The 14,799-nt window shown below is 37.7% G+C and overlaps 2 protein-coding genes across 2 annotated transcripts; both read right to left on the reverse strand.

Annotated features, from left to right (window-relative positions):
- Positions 1–687: 687 nt before the first annotated feature.
- On the reverse strand, positions 688–4,434 carry LOC128552474 (uncharacterized). Its single transcript, XM_053533515.1, has 5 exons — positions 4,303–4,434; positions 4,047–4,138; positions 3,254–3,352; positions 2,578–2,812; positions 688–1,313 (listed from the first exon to the last, which is right to left on the reverse strand). The coding sequence occupies exons 1-4, from the start codon at positions 4,358–4,360 to the stop codon at positions 2,603–2,605; spliced, it is 459 nt and encodes a 152-aa protein (XP_053389490.1). The 5' UTR covers positions 4,361–4,434; the 3' UTR covers positions 688–1,313; positions 2,578–2,602.
- A 5,084-nt stretch (positions 4,435–9,518) lies between these two features.
- Positions 9,519–11,141, reverse strand: LOC128552472 (circumsporozoite protein-like). The gene is made up of 3 exons (XM_053533513.1): positions 10,303–11,141; positions 10,015–10,202; positions 9,519–9,832 (listed from the first exon to the last, which is right to left on the reverse strand). Exons 1-3 carry the CDS (start codon positions 11,139–11,141, stop codon positions 9,519–9,521), a joined length of 1,341 nt encoding a protein of 446 aa, XP_053389488.1.
- Between the last annotated feature and the right edge of the window lie 3,658 nt (positions 11,142–14,799).

A 14,799-nucleotide genomic window follows, 5' to 3' on the forward strand; every position in this document is an offset into this window, starting at 1 on the left:
ACCTTAAAAAGAGTTTTCGGTTTTGTTTTGTTAGGTTCAGCGTCTTACCAATAAAAAAATAGGTTCTATCTTTTCCTCGTCAAGGAAGAGACGAAGTGCCCCTCTGTGTATTATTACATCATAGGAGGGTACCTGAATAGAACAACTGACGTTCCGTTAGCCAGTCGGATGGCTTCATTACATGAATACTTCTATGCCCTGAGTTAGACTCGAACCATCATCGTTAAGGGGCAAGTGACTTAAAGTCAGTGAGCCGCGGAGATCTCCGCCTTAAAAAGAGGTAATAAAAGTACATAAAAGAAAACTTCATACATTTTACAAAATTCTTTACTAAGTCTATTCTCTATATTTGCTGCATACATATGCATTCTGACAAATCTCTCTAACGTTCTCTTAATCGAGTTTTAAGTGACATTGACTTCCAACCACTTGCCCCTCCACCCTCACCCCACTACACCGCCAATGTGGATTCAAAAACTCGCGAGGGGTTCTAGAATTCTTCATGGGAGGAAACCATCCAGACTTTTTGCAGATGGTTGGTGGTTTTATCCAGGTGTCCGTCCATTCCAGAAACAATGCTTAGAGGGATATCTGCATTGTCCTTTACTACCAAAACTCGAAGCAAAACGAACTAAGTTGTATCTTTGTGGCTCTAAACTTATTAAAAAGATCTGCAACCAACGCAGTAACAAAACTGAATAGAAACTAATTAATTACCAGAATTGATAACATGTTTCTTTGCTTGTTGGATTAACAATGACTCAGAGAAGAAACGTGTATGTAAATGATATTTACAAAGAATGGTGAATTTCGTACGAACAATGTCTCTCCTTTACTATGTCGCAGTGAGTGACATAGGCTCCTGGTTGAGAAGATGTAATAAATCTGGATGTGTCACAAAACAAAATGAAAGTATGGTTCTTTGTATGTTTTATATTAGATATTCTGTTACAGTAAACTGTAGAAAAGCAGCGTGTCATGAACTGTAAAGAGCTTATACTTTTTAGAAAGGTGAAAGATGAAGCTTTTAAAACTACATGACATTGTTTTCTCTAGTGACATGTATATTTTAGGTTACCGCCAAAAACGTGATATTGTGACATTTAGTGTGTGGCCAGTCAACACTTGTGTAAATTTCTCTCATACATAAATGGTTTTAGGTCCTTTATTACGTTTTTAACAATATTATATATTTTATATCTATTTGTAATTCATTAAATCTTATTCTCAGACTGCGATATTTCTGTCTGTGCTTCCCACTTTACAAATGTCCACTCACAACATCTCATCCGATGATCTCCTGTTCCGATGTGCTGAAAAAAACAACAGACAGATGGTTACTTTAGGATATACCGTCCTATTGATCTAACATGACTTCTTATTGACTTAGAGACAAAAATATGTTTTGATCACATAGATCCACAATTTTTATTAGCGATTAACCATGATGCCATAGGATAGCTCTATGCTTAGAATAATTTAATCTTGCGGGACAAAATATGTGAGAAATGCTGTACTAATATCGTTCGTTCAGTTACAATCTCTTCACTCCAAGTGCTACATTCTATGTAATTATCAGCTGGATACGAATGCACTTAACAGATACAATATTGCTTATCCCGCCTGAAAGTCAGTGTTTTTAAGTTCAGACTTCGCAACTCTACAATAAACTGGACGAAGACGAGCATATCATATATGCATTATGATGATAGAATTGTAACTTCTGATAACATGTTTAACTTATGAAATACTTTTAGAAATAATTTATATAGAACGTTAGGTATGAATAAAAGACGTATTACAAAATACTGTTATAGCCTCTTTGCGGACGATACAGGTACAATTTCACCCAACATAACAACTGTTATAGCTTTTAGACGCGGGCTTCCGTGGTCAAGTAGTTAAGGTCGCTGACTTCAAATCACTTGCTTCTCACCGACGTAGGTTCGAGCATCACTCGGGGCGTTGAATTCTTCATATGAGGAAGCCATCCAGTTGGCTTTCGGAAGGTCGGTGATTCAACCCAGGTACCCTCCCGTGACAAAGTAATGCACGGATGGGTACCTGGGTTCTTTTTGCACTATCAAAGCTGGAAAGTCACCATATGGCATAAATTGTGTCTGTGCGACGTTAAACCCAACAAAAAACAAAAGCAAAACAAAACAGCTTTTAGACAGAATTGTAGACAGTACACTATACCTTTTAAGTTACAATAGTGCTCAACTAATAAGTGTATTCCTGTAACAACAATTAATGGCAGCTCATGCAATGTAATAATTTTGCCTTACTTCCTTCGTTTAGTGTACTACATGAATTCGACCATAAGTTATAACAGGTAGTATCAAACATTTACGTTGGACGCACTGTCAGGTAAAATCTATATCAAAAGGTCTTAAATATTTTACCACATCACGGAAGGATAACTTTGTAGATAATTTAATTATTTATGCTTGAAAACAAATAAATAGTTGAAAACTCATTAACAATTGTTATAACCAAACATTTTGATGAGTAACAAACTATTTAATGGTTTAATAGGTGGCAATCAGTATGAACAAAAATGTTGTGATCCTATACCTTTGTTCACAAATGAAGTGCGACTTCAGCTCACAGTGACAATCATGCCATGTGTATGATATAGGACCCCAAAGACATGCGCAGTCTTGATTATTCTTGTCTCCTGTCTCTGGTTGCCCCGGGTACCAATTCGTATATCCATCTGACAGGCGTGAATGGTCGGTATACCATACCCAGACACCTTCCACTTCATCGTCAGTAGCTCCGAGCCAAAACCAGTGATCCCTGCTAGTTCCTAAATTAGATATTTCTTTTTTAAATTATTTCTTTAAGTAATAAAACAATGTTAGTTGGAGAACGCCCACGTCCACGCCCTCTAGCCCCGGGTTGAGCAGAACTCAACATTTACACATGCTAAAAGTACAAATACAATTTAGAGACACCCGCAGATGTGTTCATACGGCAAGCATGAAATCATTTGAGAAATAGGCAAACAATGTTCTCATTTTGTCTTAGTATTCCTTGTTCAATTCAGGTTTATCGCCATGATGATGATGTCACAGCTTCACCCAGTTACTTGTCTGACAGGTGATACTCGGAATTATATAACGTTATCTCAAACTGTTTCGTTTATATTTTTCATTTTCTGCACGGTAATATCGACCAACAGAATATACTATAATGTATACAACAAATGGAACGTATTATATTTTAATAAATTTAATAAAAACATTACCTTGCTTAAACAACCTCTTACATTGGTCCTCAAGAAAAGTAACTCTGCTTCGTTTTCAATTGTCGCTACATGCGACCCACCATGCGATGCACAAAAATGCTGAAAGTAACATTTATGAAAGCTGTAAGATTTTGCATATGTTCTAAAATACCCACTTCATTCGTTTGGTATGACTAAACATATCTAGCGCATATTTATAACAAATGAACATTACTCTCTTGTGTCTAACCAACTGAATTTTCATCAATGGTTTGAATCCCTCTCTAAACGTTAGTTTGTTTAGGTATATCCAATATTTCTTGCTTAGACTTGTCAATTATTTAAGTGGAACCATACGCTACTTTTCATTCAGTTTCAGCCGTAGTGTATCATTGAATATTCCATGTACACCGACGTATAACACCATCCTAATCAACCTTGGGCTAGAGAACAGCCTCAGTCAAACATAGCTTATACCATGTTACATTATTGTCGTGTTTAGTGACCTGTAGAGCTTCCACTACTTTTTCTTTTACGGACGATCTTACCAAGGGACCACATCAATGATTAGACCCCTGGTATTAAAACACTTGTCAGATCATTTTGTTTTGTTAAAAGGAATAAATCGTATTTTATTAACATGAAGAGATCACATTTTTCTCTTCCCTTGGGTGGGTGGTTACTTAGTGCAAATTGTACTTATCTCATACTGATAAGAATGGTTACATTCGTGAACACTCGGCGATATATGACCATTTTGTGTCGATTCGCCGTAAAACCCAACTCACTCACACACATTCGTGAACATTTATACCGTTGCTTCAGTCCAGTCCAGTTTTATTTCATCTGCGAACAAATAACACGAGTCATCAAACGTCACCCAGCCATTCTGACAACCCTGTCTACCTGTCAAAAAGAGAACTTACTTTTTATACACAGATGCATCGCGGTAAACTGTTGGAATGCTCGACCCTACCCAATTCACAACGTCCATTTAAAGTCAAAACTTTAGAATAGCACGTATATCCTGTTTGTACATTTATAGAGAAATTTATTTCATACATACGTACCTTCACAAACCAGAATATGACTCACTAGAAACAGAAAACAAATCGCATAAAACATCATTCATACAATATCCAAAATACCTTTATTAATATAAATATTTTCGTTGTAAATTTGAATAACTATATTTCATTTGATAACATATGGTGTTATCTTGAAATCTTTTTCAAAATTGATAACAAGTTATTACAAAAACACTATGCACTATGTCCGATAATGCTAGCCTGATTATTTATATATGTAATACGGTCAATGCTCTGATATCAGAAATGCCACGCCAGTTTTGATGGACGAATTGTTACATCAAAGTTCATTTTGATGTTAACCGTTTTGCTAAACAAATATGTTTTAAATGCATAAACTAAGCTAGCAATCAGCCGATAGCCGTTTTGTAAAGAACCCGCTTTAAGGGTTGGCAAGGGAAGTGGTTGCGGGGGCGGATACCAAGACATGGCAAATGGTACCAAGAGTACTTAGATCCTAGTGGCGGCAGCAACTAGCGCTGAAAAGTGTAAGGTTCTATCCATGAGTAATCGCACAATCCTCAGTAAAACGGACTGTGCCGCTATTACTGTAACCGTTACTTGATCGATTATTATTATTATTATTATTATTATCCTTTTTTTTGTGTGTGTGTGTGGTGGGGGGGGGGGGGGTGTCCCATTAAATACCATTCAGACAAGAGTCGGGGTTCAAATTCTTACAGATATACAACTATATTTGTATATTTGGAGTACGGTCGGACGAAAGGACGGAACATAGCGCTGGTGAGAGAGCATAAGTATGTTTTAAATTCACATAACTTTATTCGGAACATCATCCTTTTAAATCAAAGTACAGATTTTAAATTGTTTATCATATTTCATTTCCTTGATTTTGCACGGCAAAATAATAAGATATCTAAAACTGCTCGGAGTCTTTGTATTCAGTTTTATCAATATATTTAAGCATTTCAAGATTTTATTCTGTTAGCATGGATAAACATTTAAATATGCCATTTTATTCCTAATATGGTAGATGCTTATGTTTCAGTTAGATCAAAAACTATTTCAAGCCTCAATTAATGCAGAGGATTAAAATGTTTGTGGTAAAAACTAACTGTTAATATTGAAGATATGTGTGATTTTTTATTTTATGCCTGTGTCAAGAAAGTAGGTCGTTCTTTGTTTTGAAGTTATTACTAATCTTGCAGATGTATTAACTTTGAGAGCAGAGTATCTCTGTCTTATCTAGGATTTAAAACCGTTAGCACTGGCAGAGCAACGTCTTAATATTGATAAAACATGGTTTGAGCGGGGGTGGTATTTTCATGGAAATATGTGTATTTTTGTAGTTAATAATTTACGGAAATATCAGGAAACTATAAATATTGTCTACGTTGAGAGATGAAGTCAACGTCATTGCGTTTTCAAATAGTATTTATTAAAGGTTTTGTTTCTGGATACCAGCTGACTGTTCCAAGACAGTAATTCATTGTGTATCTATAGTTGTCATATTAGAAAAGTAACCTTATAGAACCAGTCTCATATTAGGAGGTCTTAAACAATAAAGTGATACTTGCTCTGTGTGTTAGGATTTGCGACTATCAAACATTCAACTTTGAGCTCAAGATTACGAAAATTACCGGATAAGTAATACTTTTGATCAAATACAATCTCGCGGAAAGAAAAAGAAATAGTCCAAATGTGCGGGAATAAGTAACAGCTTCGTAGATAGATACCGCGAAGTTGTTAATCAAAGTTTCTATGTAACTTAGATCAATGTTATAAGAAACATCATCAGTGCTGTACGATTTATATGTGTTCTTTCCTGCTCAACGCATATAGATAATATGGCTAATGTAGCTTTATCAAACCAGTGGTCTTTCTTTGCGATAGTGCATTAATAGTTACGATGTTATTTCAACAGGTAACAGTCGCATTGTGGTCCTTTGTTTTGTTGTCGGTGTTATTTAAGGCATTGTCTTTTGTTTTATTCTTCAGTTCTCTTAGTCCATTTCTTCTTTTGCAAAGTTCATTGACTTCCTAATTGTCGGATACATTGAAATTCTGGATATGTTCTCTAGTAATAGGTTTCATTCTGGACTTCTTCGTCAAAGTGAATCGACTTGTGTGTGTGCGCGTGTATGTGTGTGTGTTCCTTTGTTTGTTCGTTTTGTCCTCGTGTGTTGGCTTTGTGTGTGTGCACGTGTATGTGTATGTGTGTGTGTGTTTGTGGTGTGCACGTCTGCGTGCTGTAGGTTTCGTTTTAGGGAGGCTGCGATTTTGGTACGTGGCATTCCCTGTTTGATATTTGTCTTTGTTTTTTTTTCTAAATGAGATTCTGATCAATTTATGTTTGCAATGATATTGTCATTGGTGTCATAGCAAAACTATATTTCAGTCAACATTGGATAAGAGAATACGACACGGTAAATCTAAAGGATTTTACTGAGTTAATATATTTTTTTTGCAACATTTGTGACCTTAAAGTTGTGAAAATAAAGAACTGCTGTAACAGGCCAATGATTCATACGTACATGTTCATACAGGACCCTTCTGCTCAAAATGCACTTAGATGACCCTTAATTGACAGTATTAAATGCAGCAATCAATTTTAAAATAGACGAAGCACTATGGTATTGCTTGATGTAACAATTTTTATTTGAATTTTGTAGTTTACAAACAAGGTCAAAATAAAATATAAACGAATCTGAAACTTCAATAAGGGTCTGAAATTACACTAAATTTTTTTTTTGGAAAAAATGATATTGTGTTTCTTCGTTTTTGGGTTGTACACATTGCGCCAGATATAATTACCAGAACAGAATGTTATTCTGTTTCTATTACACAGCCATATACATAATGCAATGATGTCTTTCATTCTGCGTCATAGTTTGACTTTTGCTTAATGCATAAATGTTTGCTGTTCATTATATGACAATAAAAATTAATTGAAACAAGAGACATGTTACGTCAAGGAAACTGATGTTACACCAAGGAGTGATTTTGTTACAGTAAGGAAAATCAACATGTTTGATATGACTGAACATTTTAATAAACTGTAAAAGATTAACTAAAGCAAATAAAAACAATTCTGTACTACTCAAAATACACAACAACTGAATATTGTCTTAACATTATCCATAAAATAAACATGTGTCGGCATTTTAGGTCTACCTGTTACATGAAAGAAACTTTCGTGTTACAGCAAGGAAATCTAGTTAATTTATTTCAATAATTTGGACCTAATCATGACTTGTACTTAACTTTATGTTTTGCTGAGCTTAACTGTACTATGGATCGAAAACAATGTATTGAACGGGGTCCTTACGTTCGTTTGAGTCACTCTTGGTGTGTATGTTACATCTAGGAATTACCTATGTTACAGAAAGGAAATATTTCAGGATTAAAACTTTTCATACCAGTTTTCTTTTAGAAAAAAGATAAATAAAAATTTGGTATCTATGTTCTGAAAGAAGATAAAAATAACTGACTAAAAGTTTAAGAAATAAATAACTGTCAATATGGATGCTTTCCATTATGAAAATATTGATATTGATCAATAGTGTGAAAAATAGATCATCCATGATTTGTCATCAAGTTTGTACTTGTTTTTTTTTTGTGTCCAGGAATGCTTACACAGCCGACAAAAGCAATGATATTGTGCAGATGATACCAACTCTGGTCTTTCAACTTTTTTGGCCAACAGAAAGAGTTTTCACTGATCCTACCGTTTTGCCGCACACACTCTACAAATACACTGGAAAAACATGCCTCTGTTACAAGATCAACATAGGCTTTCCATTAAAATTTACAATAACATATTTTCCGACATAATACTCAATAGATGCACTGACATGTTTATCTATTACTTCACATATCTTCTCAATACTTGCGTCACCTTTTATATTTTCATCACTTTTCTCAGTCCTATAAGCTGTCTGGCTTTCGTCTACATTCTCAACAGTGCTGTCACTCTTATGAACTGTCTCACTATCATCTACATCACTGTATACCTCCTCACATGTCCCTCACTCCTGCCACCTGTCTCGCTTTGGCTTGCATCACTGCATACTTACTCACCGACTCTCTTACTCTTACAAACTGCCTCACTACCACCTACATCACTGCATACCTTCTCACCAACCCCACTACCCCTCCAAACTGTCTCACTACCACCTACATCACTACATACCTTCTCACCAACCTCACTACTCCTACAATCTGTCTCGCTGTTACCTACATCACTGCATACCTTCTAACCAACCCCACTACTCTTACAAACTGTCTCACTACCACCTACATCACTGCATACATTCTCACCAACCCTACTACTCCTACAAACTGCCTCACTACCACCTACATCGCTCCATACCTTCTCCCCAACCCCACTACTCCTACAATCTGTCTCGCTGTTACCTGCATCACTGCACACCTTCTCACCAACCCCACTACTACAAACTCACTCACTACCACTTACATCACTGCATACCTTCTCACCAACCCCACTACTCCTACAAACTGTCTCACTTTCACCTACATCACTGCATACGCATACCTTTTCACCAACCCCACTGCTATCTGTCTGGCTGTTACCTGCATCACTGCATACCTTCTCACCAACCCCACTACTCTTACAAACTGTCTCACTACCACCTACACCACTGCATACCTTCTCACCAACTCCAATACTCCTACTATCTGTCTCGCTATTACCTGCATCACTGCATACCTTCTCACCAACCCCACTACTTTTACAAACTTTCTCACTACCACCTTCATCACTGCATACCTTCTCACCAACCCCACTACTCTTACAAACGGTCTCACTACCACCTGCATCACTGCATACCTTTTCACCAACCCAACTACTTCTACAAACTGTCTCACTACCACCTACATCACTGCATACATTCTCACCAACCCTACTACTCTTACAAACTGTCTCAATACCACCTAAATCACTGCATACCTTCTCACCAACCCCACTACTCCTACAAACTCTCGCTGTTACCTGCATCACTGCATACCTTCTCACCAACCCCACTACTACTACAAACTGTCTCACTACCACCTACATCGCTCCATACCTTCTCACCAACCCCACTTCTCCTACAATCTGTCTCGCTGTTACCTGCATCATTGCATACCTTCTCCCCAATCCCACTACTCCTACAATCTGTCTCGCTGTTACCTACATCATTGCATACCTTCCCACAAACCCTACTACTCGTACAAACTCACTCACTAAAACCACCTACATCGCTGCATACCTTCTCAGGAACCCCACTACTACAAACTATCTCACTACCACCTACAACACTGCATACATTCTCACCAACCCCACTACTCCTACAAACTGTCTCGCTGTTACCTGCATCACTGCATACCTTCTCACCAACCCCACTACTACTACAAACTGTCTCACTACCACCTACATCGCTCCATACCTTCTCACCAACCCCACTTCTCCTACAATCTGTCTCGCTGTTACCTGCATCATTGCATACCTTCTCCCCAACCCCACTACTCCTACAATCTGTCTCGCTGTTACCTACATCATTGCATACCTTTCCACCAACCCCACTACTCCTACAAACTCATCACTACCACCTACATCGCTGCATAAACCCTTTTCAAGAACCCCCCTAAATACAATCTACTGTCTCACACCACCTACAACACTGCATACCTTCTCACCAACCCCACTACTCCTACAAATTGTCTCGCTGTTACCTGCATCACTGCATACCTTCTCACCAACCCAACTACTCTTACAAACCTTCTCACCAACCCCACTACTCCTACAATCTGTCTCGCTGTTACTTGCATCACTGCATACCTTCTCGCCAATCCCACTACTTTTACAAACTGTCTCACTATAACCTACATCGCTGCATATCTTCTCACCAACCCCACTACTCCTACAAACTGTCTCACTACCACATACAACACTGCCTACCTTCTCACCAACCCTACTACTTCTACAAACTACCTCACTACCACCAACCCCACTACTCCTACAAATTGTCTCTGTTACCTGCATCACTGCGTACCTTCTCACCAACCCAATTACTCTTACAAATCTTCTCACCAACCCCACTACTCCTACAATCTGTCTCGCTGTTACTTGCATCACTGCATACCTTCTCGCCAATCCCACTACTTTTACAAACTGTCTCACTATAACCTACATCGCTGCATATCTTCTCACCAACCCCACTACTCCTGCAAACTGTCTCACTACCACCTACAACACTGCATACCTTCTCACCAACCCCACTACTCCTACAAACTACCTCACTACCACCTACATCACTGCATACCTTCTCACCAACCCCACTACTCTTACAAACTGTCTCACTACCACCTCCATCACTGCCTACCTTCTCACCAACCCCACTACTCCTACTATCTGTCTCGCTGTTACCTGCATTACTGCATACCTTTTCACCAACCTCAATACTTCTACAAACTGCCTCGCTGTTACCTGCATCACTGCATACCTTCTCACCAACCCCACTACTGTTACAAATTGTCTCACTACCATCTGCATCACTGCATACCTTCTCACCAACCCCACTACTCCTACAATCTGTCTCGCTGTTACTTATATCACTGCATACCTTCTCACCAACCCCACTACTCTTACAAACTGTCTCACTACCATCTTCATCACTGCATACCTTCTCATCAACACCACTACTCTTACAAACTGTCTCGCTACCACCTGCATCACTGCATACCTTCTCACCAACCCCACTAAACCTACAAACTGCCTCACTACCACCTACATCATACCTTCTCACCAACCCCACTACTCTTACAATCTGTCTCGCTGTTACTTGCATCACTGCATACATTCTCATCAACTACCTGCATCACTGCATATCTTCTCATCAACCCCACTACTCCTACAATCTGTCTCGCTGTTACCTAACTCCACGCCTTCCTTCTCACCAACACCCTTACTCCTGCAACCTCCCTTACTATCGCCTTCATTCATATGTTCGTTCCTTGTTCATTCATTATGCTCTACAGCTTCTTGCAATATATATTAATATTCAGTCCCATCCAACTTTTTCAACGTATAGTCATCTCTATTAGCTTCCTCTTTGTTTAACTTTTCAATGTTTGTCATATTATATACATATATAGTAACGTCATCTGCAGCTTCCTGATCAACAGTATATCTTGCATAATATATATATATATATATATATATATATATATATATATATTCTTGTCAGCCTATTTACATGTACAAATGACCAAAGACAAAAAATACTGCAATTAAATCTAAAAATGCTGTATGTTGCCTTGATGTAACGATGAGGTCAAAATTCAGAATCTGCCTTGCATAATGGGAAATATAACTATTTACTCTTTCGCCAAATGCAAGTGTTTAACTCCAGCAAGTATTGAAGTTACATCGAGACTTCATTATACCGCAAGTACATCTCATCTTTTAGGTTTTAAATATATACATTCCATTATGTTACAAAAACCTTTTCTTGATGTAACAATTCTTAACTATATTTTTCACTTACTGACAATAAAATATCTTCTTATTTCAGAATGTGAATAACCAATGCAAAAACATGTTCAAGTAGTTGTAAAGCCCCCCCCCCCCCCCCCCCCCCCCCCCCCCCATTCTGTGGCAGTTACAGAACATATTTTCAGTATTTTGTGCCATTTATTTCCTTGACATAACAATATCCGCTACTTGATGTAACAATTTAGTCAATAACTGATATTTTTATTTAGTACTACTACACAGATGCAAAGAACTATATCATGTACACTAAACCCGTGGGTGCCATATGCAGACGTCATGGACTTCTTCATCATTTCTACGCTGATGACTCTCAATTATACCTATCTTTTAAGCCGATAGAGGCTGTGGCCAGAATTAAATTTTTGCGCCGCATTGAGAGCTGTCTGGCTGAAATTGTCTCGTGGATGAATTCCAACATGCTGAAGCTCAATGCTGATAAAACTGAGGTAATGCTATTGACATCAAAGCGTAACTCCAAGTACATTGATGACGTCTCTGTGAAGGTCGGTGATTCTGTGATAAAATCCACGAAATGTGTTAGGAATCTTGGAGCAGTATGTGACAACGGTATGGATATGGAACAACAAGTCAACTCTGTGTGCTGGGCTGGATATGCACAACTTCGTAGAATAGGTCACATCAGACGGTATCTTACCAGTGATGCCACAAAAACCCTTATAAACAGCCTGGTTATTTCACGGTTAGTCTACTGTAATGCCTTGTTAAGTGGTATACCAAACAGCACACTATTTTTTGCTTTTCGATGGAAAGATGGGACAAACACTTCGATAATTTCAAGTATTTAGTCAATGCCCACAGATGCAGCTATTTCGGAAACTATTACCGAGTGTTCTGCTACAATGACTGCTACAGCATCAGCAGTTTTTTAGAGGAAGCTAACGTTTTAGGGCGCCATACACGAGATAGATTGTGGACTCTAGAGTTTCCCTTATTAAATACGCTTATACACCTATAAACAGCGGCTTTGGACGGCGAAGATTTCTTGCAGATTTTGCTTGGACGGAAAATTCAGAGAACAACGCATTTTTATTTTGGACCTAATTTCCTTCCTGCCATGAGCCTCTTTGCCTACGATAAAATACCACCAGTGTATATGAGTGTAGTGTGTTAAAACACTTATTACCAAGCTATATAATAAAACAAATAATTGCTTTATTGCATAATCACACTGATTACATTTGTCAACAATCATGTCGTTGCTTCAGTTCAGTCCAGCTAACAATACAGACCAGTAAGCATGAGTTATTCTGAGTGTAAACTTTGAGGAATTTCCTGACCTGATTTATGTATGAAGTAGAAGCTTTAAAATCTTCTCATCAGAAACTAATGGTACCATTTCTAATTAATACCAAGATCATGAAAACTTCTCCAGTTTGTCAAAAACATGACCAACAAGGAAAGTATACACATTTTCCTTTATGTATATACTGCTAATATTGTCCTGTTGTGACAATCCTGCCCAAACAAAAGAATGTGTTTTTTTGTTTTTTTTTTTTTTTGCTGTTTTGTTTTTGTTGTTTCGTTGTGTGTCAGTCTTCTTCTCCGTCACAATGAATAAACGTTAGATATATTAATCACAGAACGAGAAAGGACGATACTGTATCCTAAAACTGTTACTCTGCCACTACAGAAAGAAACTGCTCCTTCAACCACGCCAAACGACATTTTCTAGTTTTAGCGTTGTATATTTGTATCGTTGTGTAGCCCACACCACAAAGACAGAAGGCTATTAACAAAAGACAAATCGCCCTTTCGTTCAAACAGTGAATTGAATGTACATATGTTTCTTTCTGTCATTATGGCGGGTGAGACAAAGAATACAACAAAAAACAGCAATTTAGCGCTATTTCATTGGGGCGGGGGCAAAAGACGCGACAACGACACAACGAAAAGACAGGACAGTATCATTATTTTGTTTGGATTGGGGTGAAAGGATGCCAAACTTTTTGTAAATCAAAAAGCCAATTGAACTCTGATCGGAAACAAATTAACATTAGAAAGAATTTGTTCCGCGTATTTGCGTGTTCTGGTTATTGTTCGAAATATACAACAAATAATTCTTTATTACTTCTTCATAAAATTGAGAGTTTTGTAAACTAAAAATATATAAAAATTGAGTTGTATGATACCGTCAATCATTTATCAAAGAAAACGGATCAAGAGTCTAGGTAGACGAAGGCGTACAGGTACGGGATGTAGCCGAGTTTGCTTAATTTTGAAATCATTATAAATAAAACTACATCTAACGATAATCCTTTTTTCTGTGTCATTCTTGGATTTCTCTCAACTTACTGACAACTTCATTATATTTGGGTAATTGTATAGTTCAAATAAGAAAATAACAATGTGTAAATTGAAAATCTGGAAGCAGTGTGCATATCAAAATCATGTATTTGCTATTCTTTTGCATGACGGAAACATTCAAAAACTTCATTGCACAGTATATAACTATAATTGTGCAGTGCAGTTTCAAGGGCAACAACAATTTCTCATATAAACGACAGATTGTTATAAGAGTTATCGCACAATAATCAATGAATCTTTAATATATTGTGCTGTATTTCGCTCTAATGGTATTGTTAAAATTGTTTTGTTATAAAGTTGTTGAGTATAACGTCGCATCGACACAAATGAAGGTCATATGGACATTTTGCAGCCCTGATGGTAGATGAAGACCCCAGATGCCACTCGGTGCATTGTTTTATCACGGGCATACGCCTGGGTAGAACCACCGACCTTCCGTAAGCCAGCTGGTTGGCTTCCTCACATGAAGAATTCAACACCCAGAGTGAGACTCGAACCCGCATCGGTTAGGGACAAGTAATGCTAAGTCAACGACCTTAACCACTCGGCCATGGATGCCCCGGTGTTGTCATAATACTTATTTATTTATTTGGGTTTTACAGCGAACCAACACAGTAAAGGTTAAAATACAGTCAAAC

This window comes from Mercenaria mercenaria, unplaced genomic scaffold (genome assembly GCF_021730395.1).
Source record: "Mercenaria mercenaria strain notata unplaced genomic scaffold, MADL_Memer_1 contig_2831, whole genome shotgun sequence".
Taxonomy (NCBI): Eukaryota; Metazoa; Mollusca; class Bivalvia; order Venerida; family Veneridae; genus Mercenaria; species Mercenaria mercenaria.